The sequence below is a fragment of the Camellia sinensis genome, chromosome 15 (assembly GCF_055761805.1).
Source record: "Camellia sinensis isolate YWXY chromosome 15, ASM5576180v1, whole genome shotgun sequence".
Classification (NCBI taxonomy): Eukaryota; Viridiplantae; Streptophyta; class Magnoliopsida; order Ericales; family Theaceae; genus Camellia; species Camellia sinensis.
Genome location: NC_138975.1, coordinates 9342508 through 9362817, shown reverse-complemented (window position 1 = coordinate 9362817; position 20310 = coordinate 9342508). Strand labels below are relative to the sequence as shown.

The window sequence follows — 20310 nt, the reverse complement described above, 5'->3', positions numbered from 1 at the left end:
TTTGCTTGGCCAACGGTGATGGGTTATTTGGATTGGGAGGGTCGGCTTGATGATCGGGAACATTGGGGTGAGAAGCCATGGATCTAGTTGTGACCATCCACCTTCACAGGTGGTAGGAGGGAGTTATCGGGAGAGGGTCTCCGGTGGCAATGAGCACAACTAGCGCACGGAACAAGAAACGATTCCCACAGACGACGCCAACTGATGAGGCAGTTCGTTCCAAGTGGAACGGGTCGGACCTATCCACGCTCCTCAAGCCTATGTCTGAATGACCAAGCCCACCAGAAAACCTGCACAAGAGTTCAACGGGGAACGGGAAGTCCCCCAGCGAACTCTCCGACGAGAAAGTTAGAGAGAGAAGTGGAATATGTGGATAGATTAGAGATAGAAAAGCTTAACCTTCTTCTTGTCTTTGACGTCTGCTTATATCCTTTGGTAATCATTACGTTGTCTCTTCCGACTTGTCACCTTGGCCAAAAGTCTATACTCTAGCTTACCTTGCTCAGGGTGAAGGCGTTTTGTCCCAACGGAGAGGGGTTATCACAATAAATGCTGTAAGGGGCCTCATTAATGGCGATGTGCCATGGCAATAACTTTGCAGATCTTTGTCTGCCGAGGTGGCTTGCTCCTCTCTTGCCATGTGTCTTAATGTCATTGGTTCTTATTGCTTTATGGGACTTTAGCAGTGCTGGGCTTTTAGCATTTGAGTTATCTATTGGGCCCTAAATGCTGGGTTATAATCTTTATGGGCTTACCCACGTCAAAATCTAACTATTAAAACTTATTAATAATTTGCCTTTATTTTTATTAATACTATCATTTGTAAAGTCATAAAAATTAATCCGTCCTAACCCCACTCTCGTATTGACGCCACTTCTTTCTCAAATGGCTCCAACCCGCTATCGCCTTGACCTTGCTACCTCATCGATTTTTATGAGTTTTTTTTCCAAGCCCATGTCTCGTTTCATTGCCATCTCTATTCTTTTAAGGGTAAATTATATTAAGGGGTTGTTTGGGATGACCTAAATAAGTGCATTTTTTATCTTTTTACAAAAAGATGTGCAGAAAAGTATAGAGGTGATGTGATGGAAAAAAGATAAAAAGATAAAAATATGAATTATTTTTGAGTTGCCAAACTTGGCCTTAATCTTTTTAAATTATCCACCATTTATACTTTACATCATAATGTTTTAAACGCAATAATTAGCCCTTTCAATTATTTGAATTTAAACATTAAGTCTTTTGTTAGTCATCTGCTAGATATTTAGATAAAAAAATTTCAAGTGCTGTGCATTGATGATTATATTAAATTTTATGATCAAATTATCTTATTTTATCTTTTGTAAAGATTTAATATAATCATCATGTGCACAACATTTGACAATTTTTTATTTAAATATCTAACAAATGTCTAATAAAAAGACTAAATGTTTAATTCCAAATAGTTTGAGAGGATAATTGTTAAGTTTAAAACATTAGGAGATAAAGTGTAAATTGTATATAATTTAAGGGAGTTTCATATAATTTTCCCTTCTTTTAACTACGCCATAAAATGGTAATGTAATTTATAATATATTTTAAAGTGAATTAATTAATAATAGACATTCTAATAAAATAATTATTCTATTTAATTTTATTAAGTACAAATTTTATTTTACTTTTATTATCTAGATCCAAACACTACTTTATTGTTAGATTACTTAGGCTCCATTTGTTTGAGTAAGGAGATTATCAGTACCATAAGATTAAGCGAGGTATTTATTAGTGTAATGATATTAAATTGAAGATTTAAGTTAAATTGAATTTGTTTGTGAATTATATAGTGATATTAATTGGTTAGAATTAAATCTATAAAATTACATAAAAACATTTGTTATATAAAATATGACTTTTTATTTTTGTAAAATAAGGGGTAAAATAGTCTTTTTCCTTCCAATCTCATGGATTAGATTTGTAGTTCCGTCGTTGGAAAAATTTCATAATCCGATAGGACTATTAGTTCAATGATAATTTTTCAAAACAAATATAATATTTGTGATTCTACCTCTCTATTAGTAGTTTTTTTTTTTTTTTTTTTTTTTTTTTTTTTTTTTTAACTAGCACCTCACTGTCAGTCTAATCTCAACTTCTATATGTGAAAACAAATGGCCTTAGTTCAGATTAAAAGTACCAAATAATTTCTCCCAAACACCGAAGTCAAAATAGCTAAACTTGGATGGCTGTCGGTTCCAAATTCCCTGCACACACAATACACCTCCACCAATCACAATCCAAAAAGCTCATATATCTCTCCCAAACGCTGCCGCTTCCACAATTAAACAAAATTAAAAATTAAAAAATACTCATTATCTATTTATTTATTTAATTTTTTGGGTAAATCATAAATATTCCCCTTAGGTTTGATTAAGGTCAAGTTTGACATACACAAAATAATCTATCTTTTCATATTTTTATCTTTTTTTTATCACATTACCTCTCTATTTTTCTACACATCTTTTCATAAAAAGATAAAAAGTATACTTATTTAGGTCATCCCAAACAACCTCTAAATTATGAATTGCCTCCTATGATTCTAAAAATTATATTCCACCTCCTGAAGTTTCGAATTTCATAATAAATCACTCATTTTATTAATAAATCATCAAGTCGATTAACAATTTTTAATGATGTTACAAATATGTTTTAATTAATAATTTAAGTAATTTTATTATTATATAGAAGAATAATTATGAATTTAAATTTTTTAATTAATTCTTTTAAATAAAAAATTTTAACAAGAAATATTTATAATTTTTTAAATTATAGAGAATTATTTATATTTTAAACAATTTTTAAGGGTGTATTTATAATTTACCCGGATGTTTTTATTTTCCACCGCCTTTGTCTGTAATGTTGACTGTTGTATTTAACTTCCAAGCCAGAAGATCATTTGTGTGTCACTCTCAAGAAATCCAAAACATTTAAAAAACAAAAACACAAAGTTATAAATATATAAAAGAAGGGTGTTTATTCAGTTGCTTTATAAGATTTTAATTGGTGAAAGGGTTCATAATTTATGTTGATAATAAAAAAATAACATGACATTAAATAATTAATGATTGACTTAAAATATGAACATATGTTCCGAAAATATTGAATAATTACCCATAAAAGAAAAAGAAAAAAAAAAACAGAAGAAAAAGTTGCTTATTATCGTTACAAATCTGAAATTGAGAGACTTACAAGTGTCCGTTGATGGATTCATACACATATACATGTATATTTGTATGTATATACCGATCTCGAATATTGAATTGTTAGAGAAAGAAGGAACCATGCATGAATCAATAATATTGAATCGCCGATTTCCACCTAACCCCAATTAGGCGTTGTTTGGATACATCACCTTCGTGTTCTGTGCTCGTATTATTTTTATTTTTTTTTTGTCTTCACTCGAGATCTGATTGCGATTATTGATTCAATCTCAAGGTTTGTTCAAATCTTTAACGGGTCTCTTTCCAGTTATTGATTTTTTTTCTTTTTAAAATTCTTTTTTGGCTGGTGATTGATGATGTAAATTGGAATTTTTTTTTGGGTTTGTTTTGAGGGATAATATTTTGTATTGGGTTATGATTTGATTTTTTTATTAGGGAAAAATGGTGTTTCTTGAATGGGAATTCATCGATTCCGCGTTGGGAGTGAGTTGACGACAGATGGATTTTCTCGAGAAAACGTGGTCCTCTCGTTTATATAAGGTTCGCTACAAGTTTTAAATTTGAATTTTGGGTTTTGATTTGCTGTTCAGTTTAGAATTGTTAAAAAAAATAGGGTTTCATACAGATTGTGGCAATTTTTTTGAATTTTTTTTTTTTCTAATTGGATTTTGGTTCCATATTGGTTTGGCAAATTTAGAAGGATTAAAATCATTTATTCGAATGGGGTAGAGAATTCAGAGCCACAACTACTAGGGTTTTTATGGGCAATTGAGTGGTGATTAATCTGATGTTGGTCTTATGGTTTTTGGATTGGGGTGGCATCAAGAATCTGAATTTAGGATCGATTTCTTTTCTCTTTTCTTTTTTTCTTTTTTTGTTTTTATATTTGGTGAATTTAAGGTAACTGATTTTGGCACTTATTTGTGTTATTTGGATCAGACCATCTTCCCCACTCCCCTTCTCTTTGGAATTGGTTACGATGGTCTCCAAATGAGAAGTTAACAATGACTTGGTCGAGGATTGCTAGTAGATGGATGCCCCAGACAAGTCATTCCCTGATCTATTAGGCATACTGAAATCGTGGATCCCTTGGCGGTCCGAGCCAGCTAATGTGTCGAGGGACTTTTGGATGCCCGATCAGAGTTGTAGGGTATGCTACGAGTGTGATTCCCAGTTTACATTGTTTAACCGTAGACACCATTGTCGACATTGTGGGCGAGTTTTCTGTGCCAAGTGTACTGCAAACTGGGTTCCCGCACCGCCTAGTGAGCCAAATACTGCCAGGGAAGAGTGGGATAGGATTAGGGTTTGTAATTTCTGTTTCAAACAATGGGAGCAGGGCTTAATTACCGTTGATAATGGGATCCAGGTTGCCAACCTGGATCTCAGTTCTTCGCCATCAACGACGAGTCTTGTCAGCTCCAAATCTAGTGGCACTGTTGACAGTAGCTGCGTTACATTTTCATCAATGCCACATTCAGTTGAGTCTTTCCAACAAAATCACCCTTCTGTTCTCAGCCCTCGTCAACCAGTAGCAATGCAGATGAATGTAGATAGTGAAGGTGTAGTCGCATCAGAAAGGAGCAGCGATCATGTTGCAGACATGCAGATTCCATCTCCAACCCAATTTAGGTTTTGCATGAACAGGTTATTTTCCATTTCTCTTGTGCTTCATTACTTCGTACTATGTTCAAATGAAGATGTTATACATGACTAACAACTTGTAATGATTAGTCTGGGATTTGTGTTCTTAAAATTAGAAATGCAGTACACGAACTATGACTATATATTGGGTAGCAAAAATGTTATGAGCATAGTTGTCAAATAATAGTGCTTAACGTGTATTTTTTTTTTCTTCAAATTTTCTTGGATCACGAGTTGTATCATATTGTGTGTCATAATTTTTTTTCCACATTTTCAATATAGATAGTAAATAATTTTATTTGGAGAAAATACAATATCCTATTAAGGTGAAGCATTAAACAAGCATAATTAATAACATGACGAAAAGTATGGCTCTTAAAGAAAGACAAACATACATCCTACATGTTTGTGGACATGTTTGACAAGGGTATGGAAATGGGACATGTGTTAGTAGTTATCTATAATTTCAGTAAGTCACATGTGGGTATATGCATCAAAGACTTTCTGAACAGAACTGTCTGACAAATATGCAAAGAAGCAGGTACCTTATTAAATTTGAAGTTCCATTGAATTCCTTACTTATTTTTTCTTTCATTACATGACTATATCAAAATGAGTTGAAGTATTCATGTCTTGGATGCCAGTTTTGATGGAAACTTCATTGCTGTTTGTTAGCAGCAGAGATGAATTGGGCATGGTGACAATTTGGTTGTCCCTGTCCTCGTGAACTGGACACCTAGACAAGATATAGTATCTGACATGAGTACTAGAGTTCATTTAACATAGAATAAAGTAGAGAAAACATATTAGTTTGTATTATATAAGTATGTGAAAGAATTACTTGTCCTGCTCTTGGAATAACTTGTATGTGACTCTCCATTGTAAGTAGAATAAAAAGGAAGAAGAAAAAACTCTCCGTTGTCTACTAATGTTGCTTAACTGGTACTAGGAAGAGTTCCTTCACAACTAAACATCTTTGCTTATTTAGGTGCTGTTGCTTTCAGCATCTTACTTTGATAAAGATCAGATGATGGTTTTTCATGATTTCCATGAGCAACGACATGAGCATCGACTGCATAGTTTGGAATTGGGAACGAGCAGTTAGTATTTATGCAGCAATATATATATATATATATGCAGCAAGTCTTATGTTTTGTTCAAAGTTGATGCATTGTATTTTTTAATCATGGATTCAGTGTCCCTAATATATTTACTGCATGCTTCTCAAATTTTTTATGTGTTATAATAGTAATTGTTATTTACTATTTGGCATCAGGAGTGATGATGACGATGATGAATATGGATCTTACCGGTTAGATTCCAAAACAGGGCATTTTCCTCAGACTAATGGCTACTATGCTCAGGTTGAATTTGACGAGATTGATAATGGTTATAGTTCACATAAAGTGCATCCTGATGGAGAAGCTATTGACACTAACAGTGTAAGCAGCTCTTTGTTACACAATAGCTTTCATTCAGTGGGTTCAGAAGGAATCCAACAGCTTGTCAAAAAAGAAGATGAACGCGATATTGGTGATGAATGTGAAGCGCCTTCCTCTTTATATGCCGCAGCAGATGTTGATGCTGAACCTGTGGATTTTGAAAACAATGGACTTCTCTGGCTCCCCCCTGAACCTGAAGATGAAGAAGATGAAAGGGAAGCTCTTCTGTTTGACGATGATGATGAGGGGGATGCTACTGGTGAATGGGGTTATCTCCGCACTTCAAGTAGTTTTGGAAGTGGGGAGCATCGAAATAGGGACAAGTCAAATGAGGAGCACAAGAAGGCCATGAAGAATGTGGTTGATGGGCACTTTACGGCTTTGGTAGCTCAGCTATTGCAGGTTGAAAACATTCCTTTGGGTGAGGAAGATGACAACGAAAGTTGGTTAGAGATAATTACATCTTTGTCATGGGAGGCTGCTACATTATTAAAGCCAGATATGAGCAAAGGTGGGGGAATGGATCCTGGAGGATACGTGAAGGTAAAATGCATAGCTTCCGGGCATCGCTCTGACAGGTAAAATGCCACTATTATTTCAGCATTCATCTGATCATCATGCTACTCTTTACCATTTCTTTGAACTAAACCAATTAAAATTCAACTGGGATGGGCTATAAAATAGATCTCACGATGGTGGATGATCTTATGCAATGTCTGGACCAGTTTCAGCACACCTTTCAAGTAATCTGGGAAATTGTTTTCTGCATATGGTGCTCATATACATTTCCACTGTCTTTCGAATTTCTGAATCCAAATATTTCTCAATTTCTCTTACTCAGGAGCTCAAGGTTGGAATGGGCTATAAATATTATTGATTTCTTTGTATTTGGAACCTTGCCCTTTTTATAACCCGAGGGGAGTATAGAAAAAAATAATGAATCAGGATAAGAAAATTATGAATCAAAACTGAATAGCATATAAATTTTAAGGAAAAAGGTGCAATGGCCATAACACTTCAAAATACCCGCTTAAATAATTAATAAACCGTTCTACCATGTTCTGGGGTTTGCAACATACCACATATCCTCTCTGTCACCATTAAGTTGAGCTTTTCAAATTCTGAGTGACTTCACAGGTTTACTTGTAATTGTTTAATTTGTAGATTGTGGTGTTGTAAAACCAGTTATGAACTTCTATAACTAATTCAATGGCCATTTAGGTTCTGAGTCACGTTGTTGTTCCATATTACCAAATTATAGACTGGTAAAAGATTTCATTGGGTGTGCTTATAAAAAAAAATGATTCATTAGGTGTGAGAGAGAATGAAACAACCTACAGATTTGGCAAAGTTTCACCGTGTTTGATGGAGAAACAATTCAGAAAATTATCACTCAATCAAAATACTTGCAATTTGTGAAGTTCACCTACTTTAGGCAAATGGAGAAACATCCCTTATTCATGGAAAAACTTTTGCCATAACGAGTGTGTTTCTGATGATAATGTGGTCATGTATTCTAGTATGGCTTGTAGAGAAGGAGTTATTGGAGAAGAACAGCTGGTGATGAATATTGGTTGAGGACAAAAAGGAGTTATAAAAGTTTTGTTTCAATTCAATGTGTTTTTCCCTGTTTGAGAAATTATGTGAAAATTAGAGCAAAAGAGGGAAATAAAAACAAGCTTGTTTGGTTCTGGTTTTCAGAAAATTCTACATTTTTATTTTCTGTATTTTAATGTTTTCAATGAATTTTTTTTAATATTTTAAGTAATTATTTATTTATTTATTTTAGACACACTTAACATAAATACACTTAAAAAGTATAATATTTGTGAAAAAATTCTTTAAAAAATACACTAAATACTAACAAATATAAATATAAAAAAAATAAAAATTCAGTACATTTTTCATATTTTTGTGTATTTATTAATTTTTAAAAATATTTTTTCACAAATATTTTATTATTTAGATACATCTAAGTAATGTGCATCTAAAAAAGTAAAAAAATTACTTAAAATTTTAAAAATATTTACTAAAATTAAAAAAACACGAAAAACAAAAAAACTCAGTTTTCAAAAAACTAAATTTAGAAAACTGAAACCAAACATACTGAGTAGTTCTTATCAAACATCAAAAGCTATAGTTTTTCCTTAGAAAAGGCTTGCAAGTTGTCTCGTTTCTCTTAAGATATTGACCAATAGCTCTTACTGAAAAAAAATTGCCAACAACCCTTAATGAGCTAATTTTATATGACTGTGATGAAGATTGAAGGTTATTTATTTCCCTACGCTGGTCCCTGATAATCAAGAGTTCTGGGTGTACTGGATATAGACCCCTGTCCTTTGGCATAATGTGCACAATGGCTGCTCTCAAAATCAATCCTGTATTTTCACTCTTGGCCCCCCAAACAGTTCACCATTGTATTAAACAATGGCCCCATATGACTGCAATGAAGACTATAACTAATATTTGACTATTAATTGTATTTTCATAAGTTCCAATGATATCATGCCCTCATACCAGCTTATATTCTTTGGTGGTTTTTTGTTGATATTCTTTGTTGACTGTACTTCTGAACTAGAAATTTGCCTCTTGTTATTGCTTTACTTTGTTAAGTTTCTTATGGTTTATGAATTGTTTTTTCCCGTTCCTCGTTTCCTAGTATGGTGGTCAAAGGAGTTGTTTGCAAGAAAAATGTTGCCCACCGGCGGATGACATCAAGAATAGAGAAACCTCGCATGTTGATCCTTGGAGGGGCTCTTGAGTACCAGCGAGTGTCTAACCACTTATCAAGTTTTGATACTCTATTGCAGCAGGTTGTGGTCATTTATGTTTTCTTATATTCTATCTTGTTCCATTTACGTTGGACTTATTATGGGATTTGACATGCACCACTCTGCATTGTTACATACTAGTTGCTAGCTTGTAGGAAGCTATGTTTAGTTTCTTCAGTTTTTTGTTCTTATAGATTTTACGTCTTCATCTAGGAAATGGATCATCTAAAGATGGCTGTTGCAAAGATAGATGCGTACCAACCTGATCTCCTTTTGGTGGAGAAATCAGTTTCTCGATTTGCTCAGGAATACCTTCTTGCAAAAGACATATCACTTGTTCTCAATATCAAGAGACCTCTCTTGGAGCGCATAGCCCGCTGCATAGGCAGTCAGATTGTCCCTTCAATTGATCATCTCTCATCACAGAAGTTGGGACACTGTGACATGTTCCACGTTGAGAGAGTTGTAGAAGAGCATGGCACTGCTGGGCAGGGCGGAAAAAAATTGGCAAAGACATTGATGTATTTTGAAGGGTGTCCTAAGCCACTGGGATGTACTGTAAGTATTAGAAAACCGATAAGAGGAACAAGGAGTTTCATATTGAATTTGATAAATTCAATGTTCAAGGGTCTTGTTAATGTGTTTCCTTAGGGCACATATTAAGTAGGCTTAAAAAAATCATATATTTTTTTTGTTGCACTCACTTTCATGCAAAATGTGCAATCCTCTTAAGCTTCTTAACCTGTGCCCTAAGGGCACACGTTAACAAAATCCTTAATTTAATAGGTTTTATGAGCCAGCACACGTGTTATGCAAAATCACCTGGATGGATCAGTAGTTGCTTTGACTCCTTGCTACCAAAATAGTTTTTCCAAATGCTTTTTTGTGTGATTTTGGAGTTTAAAGATTATCTTAGTGGGAATGGGATCCATGAAATAGCAGCAGCATCTTTCTGTTAGTGGGAAGTGTCTATTATGCTGTTGGTATTTGGTAGACCGTCCCATTGAACTTGTTCAGCACTGTGTAGGGTTGATCAAGTAGACCCATGACAAAGAAACTCGTTTGGATATTTTCTTTTCTGTTTGTTTCAGATTTTACTCAGAGGTGCCAATGGGGATGAGTTGAAGAAAGTGAAGCATGTGGTTCAGTATGGAGTTTTTGCCGCTTATCACTTGGCTCTGGAAACATCTTTTCTTGCTGATGAAGGAGCTTCCCTGCCAGAACTACCATTGAACTCTCCGCTAACTGTGACACTTCCAGATAAAGCATCAAGTATTGACAGGTCTATTTCAACAATACCTGGTTTCACTGCCCCTGCCAATGAAAAAACTCAAGGACCTCAACCTTGTGCAGAGTCACAACGGTCCAACACTGTCCCCACTGCGGATCTGGTCTCCTTTTTCCCCAGTGCTTCAAGTTGCAAGGTTGATACAAAACTGTTGCCTAATATACTGAAGGCTCCAAGCTCTCAGAACACAAAACCCACTTCAAGCTTTGTCAACACCACTGGTTCCTTCTCCTTTGTTGCTTCTTCAGAGCAAGGTGTTGCAGATTCTTGCCGAAGTGAGCCCTCTCCTTATCATGTATTTCGGGAGAAAAGTTCAATGGTTTCCAGAGAGTGTTTAGAAGCAAAGACTTCTTCAGCCAACAGTGGCCGATATGCCTTTGGTGATCAACTCGTTGCCAATGGTTTTGGCTCCCCTGAGGCAGTGGGACAAGGTGTTCCTGCTGACAATGCTCAAAATGACTCCGGTGCAGTGATTGTAAATCACCTGGGTTGTTCAGAGATGTCATCCGTGCAACAAGATGTAAATGTTCAAGAGGAACCGGGTTCTTCTAAAGAAGAGTTTCCTCCATCACCTTCTGACCATCAAAGCATTTTGGTTTCCTTATCTTCCCGGTGTGTGTGGAAGGGGACCGTATGTGAAAGATCACATCTCTTTCGAATCAAATACTATGGCAACTTTGATAAACCTTTGGGGCGCTTCTTACGAGACCATCTGTTTGATCAAGTAACTCTCTCTCTCTCTCTTTCTCTCTCTCTCTCTCTCACACACACACACCACATGCGTGCGCACACTCATTCAGGTCCATTCACCTATTTCATTTAGTAGAAAATGCAGAAATGCATTTTAACATAACAAGGTCTTAACTTTTTTGTCAGAGTTACCGATGCCGATCATGTGATATGCCTTCAGAAGCTCACGTTCATTGTTATACTCATCGACAAGGTACCCTTACAATTTCTGTGAAGAAGTTGCCAGAATTTCTCTTACCAGGTGAAAGGGAAGGAAAGATCTGGATGTGGCACAGGTGCCTGAGGTGTCCAAGGATTAATGGTTTCCCACCAGCAACCCGAAGAATTGTGATGTCTGATGCTGCTTGGGGCTTGTCCTTTGGGAAGTTTTTGGAGCTCAGTTTTTCAAATCATGCAGCGGCTAGCAGAGTGGCAAGCTGTGGCCATTCACTGCACAGAGATTGTCTTCGGTTCTATGGGTATTTTCGCTTGTTCAATTTCTTGTATGCTGTAAATGTTTAGTCTTGCATTATGAACAGTTGTTCAGCAAAAATCGGCAATGATGCACGGGCTTGATCAATGGTTTAATGCCCATGTAGGAGATATTTTTGGTTGAATTATAGCCAATGGGGTAGATTTTTGTTCTCGTTGCTTATATTATGTTGTAACTTTCACTTCCGCTACATGTGCAGATTTGGGGAAATGGTTGCTTGCTTCCGTTATGCATCAATTGATGTTCACTCAGTCTACCTTCCACCCTCCAAACTTGATTTCAATTATGAGAATCAGGATTGGATACGAAAGGAAATGAATGAGGTGTGACGATCAGGATTTCATTTCCTAAGCATGTCACTTCAAATCACTCTGCATATCTGTAATCTAATAATCTAAATTAAACAGGTTGTTGACCGAGCAGAGCTGTTATTTGCTGAAATACTCAATGCTCTCAGTCAGATGGCAGAGAAACAATCTGGCCCAGGACCACATAACAATGGCACGAAATCATCAGAATCAAGACACCAAATATCAGAACTGGAAACCATGCTACAAAAGGAGAAGGAAGAATTTGAGGTGATGCCTTCTTTGGCATATTTTGAGATTTTCTTTTCTGTGTGAGTTACTCAAATGATGTGTCCTGGAAGCTATATTTGTAAGTCCTGTTGTGTGATGTAGTATGTAGATCTTATACTTCACTGAACTTGTATGCAGACGAGAGTTGGTAATTTATTCCTGGAAAAAGGATAAATAAATCAAATTTGTTAAGCTGGTCTCTGTTATTGTTTGATTGGATAAACAATGTGCTTTCTGACTATCATGTATTTGGTTCACCGGCACCGGATTGACCCACAAGTGTCTTCTATTACAAGAAGTTGTCAAAATTATCTATTTCAAAAATATCTATTGTTTGTTGGAAAATGCCATCTTGATTATTATGTCAATATAATCCTGGTCAAAATTGTAGACATTTTATGAATTCCCTTGAGATTTTTATGTTAGAATCCAATTTTTCCAAGAAAAGCGAAACTAAGTATTATAATTCCTTTGAAACTTAATTCTTTGTTGCTTTCATTATATGGGTTCTGATGGATTTCTTGACCTTGTTCCAGGAGTTGGTCCAGAAAATTTTGAACAGGGAAGTGAGAAAGGGTCAGCCTGTCATTGATATTCTTGAGATTAATCGATTACGAAGACAGTTACTCTTCCAATCGTATATGTGGGACCACCGTCTGATCTATGCTGCCAGTTTAGAAAGCAGCAGCCATAAGAATAATCTAGGTAGCTCCAATCCAGCAAATGTGGAGAAACCCCTTTCTGCTTGTGGCAACCTCATTGACACGAATATGCCTGTTAAACCAGTCGAAGGCTTAAAAAGTTCTGACTCGTTACCGGTGGATGTAAAGCTTAATGAAAGTCATGATCAGGGAGGAGTAATTGGTAGCCATGTTGATATTCATGGAGGAAATGATATGCAAATAGATTCAAAACATGGACAAGAAAACCAAGCTAATCTTTCTGCTGGTATGAGTGTCTATGTTGAACCTGACCTTTCAGAATCCAACGTAGTTGTTCGTAGGACCCAATCTGCTGGGCAATTCCCTGTTATAGCAAGTCTGTCAGACACTCTTGATGCAGCATGGACTGGTGAAAATCATCCAGGAATTGGAGTAGCAAAGGCTGATTCTTGTGCCCTTTCTGAATCAGCTGTTGCAGATTCTTTCAAAGTAGCCGTGGCTGAAAAGTTTGAATTGGAAGACCATGGAGATAACCAGAGTGGGTCCAAGGTATCCAATTCACCTTCTGTGTTGTCCACCAAAGGCTCTGAGAACATGGAAGATTCTGTAAGCTGGTTGGGAATGCCCTTTATAAATTTCTATCGGTCATTGAACAAGAACTTTTTAGGGACTGCTCAAAAGCTTGATACACTTGGTGAGTATAATCCCGTTTACGTTTCATCATTTCGGGAGTTGGAACTTCAAGGAGGGGCTAGGTTGCTTTTGCCCGTGGGTGAAAATGACATTGTTGTTTCAGTTTATGATGATGAGCCAACAAGCATTATATCTTATGCGCTGGCATCACCTGATTATCTTGTCACACTGTCGGATGACGGTGAAAAGGCCAAAGATAGTGGGGAATCTACAGTTCCATTGCAGTTTATTGATTCAGCAAATTTTCAGTCACTTCATTCTTTTGATGAAATGTCCTTGGAAACTTCTAGAAGTCTTGGGTCTACAGACGACAACATCTTATCCATGTCTGGGTCTCGTAGCTCCTTGACTTTGGATCCTGTCTCATACACGAAGGCTTTGCATGCAAGAGTTTCTTTTACTGATGATGGGCCTCTTGGTAAGGTGAAATATACTGTGACTTGTTACTATGCAAAGAGGTTTGAAGCCTTGAGAAGGATATGTTGTCCATCTGAGATGGATTTCATAAGGTCTCTCAGTCGTTGCAAGAAGTGGGGAGCTCAAGGTGGCAAGAGCAATGTCTTCTTTGCAAAAACCTTGGATGATCGTTTTATTATCAAACAGGTTACAAAGACAGAGCTGGAATCGTTCATAAAGTTTGCTCCAGGATATTTCAAGTATCTGTCTGAATCGATTGGCACAGGGAGCCCAACATGTCTTGCAAAGATTCTTGGGATTTATCAGGTATTTTCTGAGTGCCTGAACTGCTGATTACACTATGTTATGTGTTCATTATCCAAGTTGAAAATCTGATGTACTTTACTGTAAATATCTTTTAAGTTGGTGTGGAGTTACATTTGCAGTACAGCATGTATTCCAAGTTTCTAAGGGCTAAAAATGCATTGTAAGAGAACTTCTGTATATCCGTGCCTCTCATACTACTCTAGATGGATAGCATGAGTTCACATACTACTAGATGTATGTCAAATGATGATTAAAGCTAATCATAAAGAAAATATCATTGTAACAGTAAACAGTGTTCATGGAAGATAAAACAATATTACTTTAGTAGAAATTAGTATGGAGCATAACATGACTAAATGTGGGTAAAAATTACTAAATAGACAGTAAGTTGAAAAACCTTGTTGCTTGTTGATATGATATGATTGTGAAGAAATCTAGTGATTATTCTTTGTTTTGTTGTGTTATTTTTATCATTACAATAATGATAGTAATTATTGATTCTTTGTAATATGTACTGTCTTCGGTTGTTGTAAACATGGGATTTGGATTTTTAGTTGACATACGGAAGAGAATTAGACAGGTGGGGAAAGAGAGTGGATATGAATTGAGGTTGCCAAGAGGTTTATGTGTGTGGAGAGTGACAGAGAGATGGGCTGATTAGACAGAGAAGCAAGATGTGTTCCAATTGGTAAGACTGTCATAGTAACATATGGATATGATCATTAATTTAAAGTTACTTATTTGCCACTATGATCGGGGAATTTATTACATAAGAATGGGGACATCTACACAGACACATACATATTTAGTTCATGCCATAAGGTATGTAAGGTACACAGACAGTCGCTTGAATTTTTTTTTTCTCATGTAATGATGATATATATTGGACAATGCGTCCAATATTTTAATCATTTGTGTTCAGTATATTTCAGGTGCAATAATGCTATGGTTACCAAATTTGGGTACCAAATTAACCAATGCATTGGTGACGTATCAGATGGTATCCAAAATTTGGTACCCAAATTTGGTCTATTTCAGGTGATATTTCGACATAACATTTTTGTTTATTGACACTGTCACCAATATTTTGCGATATCTTGACGAAATCTAATATCATAAAGCAACCTATAGCTATTTATAGACCAAAACTTATAAGCACCCTCTTCAAGTATGCTAGCAGCTTGATAATGAGATAAAACTTATTGTGGACTTTTTATTCCTTTCACTTGTCAAAGTATGTTGCCATCTAGCTTACTACCTTCTGAAACTTCAACATTTTGTTGGCATTAAGGTTACATCAAAGCATCTGAAAGGAGGAAAAGAATCTAAAATGGATGTTCTGGTTATGGAGAATCTTCTGTTTGGGAGAAATTTGACAAGACTTTATGATCTCAAAGGATCTTCCCGATCACGATATAACCCAGATTCCAGTGGAAGCAATAAAGTTCTACTGGATCAGAATTTGATTGAAGCAATGCCAACGTCTCCAATATTTGTCGGAAACAAGGCAAAGCGGTTGTTGGAAAGAGCTGTTTGGAACGATACTGCTTTTCTTGCAGTAAGTTTTCAAATTTTCTCTGATATTTTCATGAATTTAGTTACTGCATGCGATCTTTTTAATTGTTTTGGGGCTGGATCATGGAAGTGATTGCTGTAGCAGGTTTGTGCGCAGACCCTTAGTAGTAGGCTTTTGGTAAACAGAGGCACCTACTAGAGAGGTTTGAATAAACTATCCTTGGTTGGGTGATGGTTTCTAATCCTGAATGGATTCATATAGATTTATACATGATATGCATCATAGTCAATTATCAAAACTGTTATAGTGATTTAGTATGTAGGCAATTTTCGTGGACAAAATGTGTGCTAGGGTGTGACAAAAGAAGGAAAAAAAAAAAAAAACGGCATTACACCCAATAAGATCAATTTAGCAAGGGCTTTCCATTATGCTTAATCTGTCAGTTTGTTTCTCTCTCTGGCCTGAAATGAGAACATCCCTACATTCCCCAGTATCCAGTTGTCAACCTGTAGGCTGTTCCAAAATTCAAAAAGATTATGTACTTGTTACTTATTTTAATACATGAATCTTCACATTGATGCAGTCAATCGATGTAATGGATTATTCATTACTACTTGGCATAGACGAAGGGAAGCAGGAGCTAGTAATCGGGATTATTGATTTTATGAGACAGTATACTTGGGACAAGCACCTCGAAACTTGGGTAAAGGCTTCAGGCATCCTTGGTGGGCTGAAAAATGAAGCTCCTACAGTAATTTCCCCCAAGCAATACAAGAAAAGGTTCAGAAAAGCCATGACAACTTATTTTCTGATGGTCCCGGATCAGTGGTCTCCTCCGACAATCATTCCAAGTAAGTCCCAAACCGATCTCTGTGAAGAGAACAATCAAGGTGGGACATCATTTGAATGATATACTGTAAATCAGCGTGCGTGTATATTTGCAAAATGTAAGTCTTGGGGATTATTCCTCCCTCATCAGTTTTCCCTCATTCATTTATGTTTTTTTTTTTCTTCTTTTTTTTTTTTATTTATTGAAATTCTTTTGGATAGCAGTTCCATTTTGTAATTTTTCTTGTTAAAATGAGAACTCATGATTAAATTGTTCAGAAGATGCAGAAAAAGGCTATTGAAGCCATTAGAATTTCTCTGGGGTATACTATTAGATGATCTCCCCAAGAAGTTTTTTTTTGTACATTATATCTTTCTTGTATATGAATTACAACGCAAGTGCATTTTTCTTTAAAATTTTAAGGGGGTGTATTATATTTGAATATTGCTTAGTGGCATTTTTTTATCTGAGTTCCTGTATATTTTTCCTAATCTTGATGTTTATATTAACAAATTGTACCATATAGTTTAAATGGGTTGTTTATGACCTTTTATTTTGAAATTTTGTACCAAATAGTTTCAGCTTATTTCGTAAAAATAATTTAAATAAGTCGATAATCCAAAAGGAAAAGTTAAAAGTTTCTCTCATCCAGCTTTTAAATAATAATTATTTTTTTTTCGGTTTATTGAAGTTATGCCATAAATGGCCTTCATGGAGTTTCCATCATTTTCCTCTCAGACAAACATGGGGGACCAGCTTGAGTAGAAGATTTTTAGTCGTAGTACATAGGAGTACTGCTCAACAGAATTGAGCTATTAACAACCTGAAAAAGACCAAAAAAAATTTAAAAAAAAAAAAAAAAAGGGGGAGGAAAAAAGAAGAGAAAAAGAAGAAAGTAAAAAAGAAAAGGAGAGGTTCTTTATAACAAGACAAATGAAATGCTCTGCGTGCATTTTTTGATGTACAGGGCAACCATTAAAGAAAATGCCTTGCTTTTGCTTACTATAACTATATTACACATAGGCTTATGATACTACTTCCTTCTAAAATTGTTTATCTAACCCAAAAAAAATTTAAAAATAATAAATTTAATATATTATTTTTAAATTATTTTTTCGTGCTGGACAAACAATTCAAAATGGATGAAGTATGATATAGTGGAGTTTGAAGACGGAGATATCATCATCAGAGTAATGAGTTGAACCCATTCCAATTGAAGCCTTTTTGCACATCATCACCACCTTTGTCTGCATAGTTATGGTGGTGGTCACCTCCTTCGATTATTTGAAGCCATTTTTTCTGGAGAAGATCAATGATCTCTGCATCTCTGTCCTCCATACAAAATTTTTTGCAACTAGTTAGACATCTATACTATACATTTATCATATCATCTATATGAATACATAAACGCATGACATATTTTGCAACTTTGTAATGCTAAGCCGTACGCGTTCAAATTTAACTCATCTTTTTCATTTCAAATTATTCAAAAACTTGAATTGAATATAACCCACCACAACTAGTGCTCTATATAAGGCATACAATTCATCTTGGTCTCGAAGCTTTGTGACACAATTTCAATATATAAAAATTTCCATAGAATTGCTAATTGAATGAGAAGTGCTAATCAATTTTCAAAGCTAATCGATATTATTAGACAGTTTTTAAAACTAATTCATATTTCTCATTAACTCGCATAGAATGTGTACCTGTTGCTAGGAAAACAATCATATCCAGTAAAATAAAGTGATCAAGCGAGCCAATATTTGTTTTTTTCAATTTTAAATTTATTTAAGAATAATCAGTTTTCGATTATTTGAAAAACCAACAAAATTTACTTTAAACTGTTCAAAAAACCGTTTATTTGTTTTTAACTGTAATGATAACGATAAAATTATAAAAACAACATTCAAAATATCAATTTATGTAATTGTTGTAATTATATTATGCACGGTATCTGACACTACTTCTAATATCTATCTATTATATAAAGCACAAAAATCAAAATATGTTTTGAAACTACACCACGTATTTTCTCATACCTAAATTACCCTTATGCAACTTTCGAGATTTTTTTATTTTAATTTTGATTTCCTAAATATATATATATATATATATTGTACCTTGGATGATAAGTAATGGCAGAAAGTTGTTGTTGAAGACGAGGGCCTTCATCATACCCTTCACATGTAATCTCTCCACTCCCATCTCTGTAACAAACAATACCTTTGGACTGATCCTCGAAAATCTATTACAATTAAACCAACCAACTACACTATCAAAAACCCACAAGTATTTTACATTTTACATACATTTATTTACATTTACATGATTTTAAGTTTAGAAAGTTTGTGCAACTATGTTATGATTAGAGCAAGTTACACTTTACCCTCTCTCAATTATAGAATGTTATCACTTTACCTCTTTTGACTAAAAATTGTTAAATTTCCCCTCTTGAATTCTTTCATTTGTTCCAATCTCAACCTTCTATTGGAAAAGTGGCATGTGCCAATTTTATGATCAAAATACTAATTCAAAAGCTGTTTTGTACACATATATGTGATAGATATGCATATATTTTTCTCTCTGATTGTAGAAATGAAGAAGATATATATACATATCTCTAACATATATGTAAATGAATCAGTTTTTGAATGAGCATTTTGGTCATAAAATTGACATATACAACTTACATGCCACTATTCTGTAATAAAACGTTAACATGAGATTCAGATTAAAACAAATCAGAAAATTAGGGTCAAAGTGTAATAATTTTTAGTTGAGGGAGTAAAGTGATAATGAATCATAATTAAGGGAGGTAAAATGAAATTCACCATTATGTTTATGATCCAAAATCTTAAGAAAAAAGACACACAACAGAAAGATAGGACTCCAATGGTTGTTTGAATAATAGAAAGAAAAGAAAAGAAAAGAAAATTGTTTTACAAGAACGAACCTTCTTCTTGGATGAAGATCTGATCTGAAGAAGTGAAGGATGTGTCTTCTTCACTGAACTTTGACTGTGTTTAACCATCAAAACCTTGTTAACAGACCTTTTGATTGGCACAGTTTTTTTGATCATGAGAGGAGGTGAAGAAGAAGAAGAGCATCTTAGTACTTCCATTGATGGAGTGTTGGAAAGAACCAAGCAAGAACAAGATGGGTTTTTGTTTAAAGATTGGGAATAAAGAATAGTGATTTTTGGTTATAATATACATAAGTTTTTGTCCTTTTTTTTTTTTTTTTTTTTTTTGTTGAGGAGTGAGTGTTTGTAGATATGTAATGCATTGGTATAAGAGGTAGCACCTTGTCAGGGTGCATTATTTAGGTAAAAAAATATATGGTTGGGTGGGCCCATTTAGCTTATCTTCAACCTATTCATGTTGGTGAACCATCACTCATCTGGTTGGTTGATGTGATGACCTTTTGTTTTGATTTTTATGTTTGGTGGATCCATTATGATGTATTTTTGCCTATGTTTTGGGTAATAATTATTTCATGCTTTTGGATGACCAATTATTTTTGTTTTGATTATCAACTCAAGGTTACAAAATTTGATGTTTGATAAAATTGTAATTTGAAAATTGAATGTTTGAAGTTTTTAATCTGATAAGTTGTTTTTGATAGTCCTTGGAATTTAGGGGTTGAATAAAATCAAACTATTTGATATGTTAAAAAAATTAATTAAATTTTCACTAACATTAAATTCTTTATATTTGTGGGGGGTGGTTTGGTAGCCAAATGATGG

At 34.8% G+C, this 20310-nt stretch overlaps 2 protein-coding genes across 4 annotated transcripts; one reads left to right on the top strand and one right to left on the bottom strand.

Moving 5' to 3' along the window:
- Positions 1-3172: 3172 nt before the first annotated feature.
- Positions 3173-17004, top strand: FAB1B (phosphatidylinositol-4-phosphate 5-kinase family protein). Of its 3 annotated transcripts, none has more exons than XR_014356462.1 (13): positions 3173-3468; positions 3630-3734; positions 4134-4841; positions 6115-6858; positions 8940-9093; positions 9265-9609; positions 10143-11063; positions 11216-11547; positions 11761-11884; positions 11969-12139; positions 12676-14905; positions 15509-15775; positions 16317-17004. XR_014356462.1 is itself a non-coding variant. In XM_028267762.2 (13 exons), the coding sequence occupies exons 3-13, from the start codon at positions 4225-4227 to the stop codon at positions 16641-16643; spliced, it is 5544 nt and encodes a 1847-aa protein (XP_028123563.2). In that variant the 5' UTR covers positions 3173-3468; positions 3630-3734; positions 4134-4224; the 3' UTR covers positions 16644-17004. The 3 variants fall into 3 exon arrangements, 2 of the variants coding, with proteins under 2 accessions (XP_028123563.2, XP_082764957.1); XM_028267762.2 differs by having other exon boundaries at positions 12676-14217; XM_082908831.1 differs by having other exon boundaries at positions 3177-3468; positions 4713-4841; positions 12676-14217.
- A 454-nt stretch (positions 17005-17458) lies between these two features.
- On the bottom strand, positions 17459-19974 carry LOC114320704 (LL-diaminopimelate aminotransferase). Its single transcript, XM_028267763.2, has 3 exons — positions 19519-19974; positions 18686-18810; positions 17459-17889 (listed from the first exon to the last, which is right to left on the bottom strand). Exons 1-3 carry the CDS (start codon positions 19684-19686, stop codon positions 17748-17750), a joined length of 435 nt encoding a protein of 144 aa, XP_028123564.1. The 5' UTR covers positions 19687-19974; the 3' UTR covers positions 17459-17747.
- Between the last annotated feature and the right edge of the window lie 336 nt (positions 19975-20310).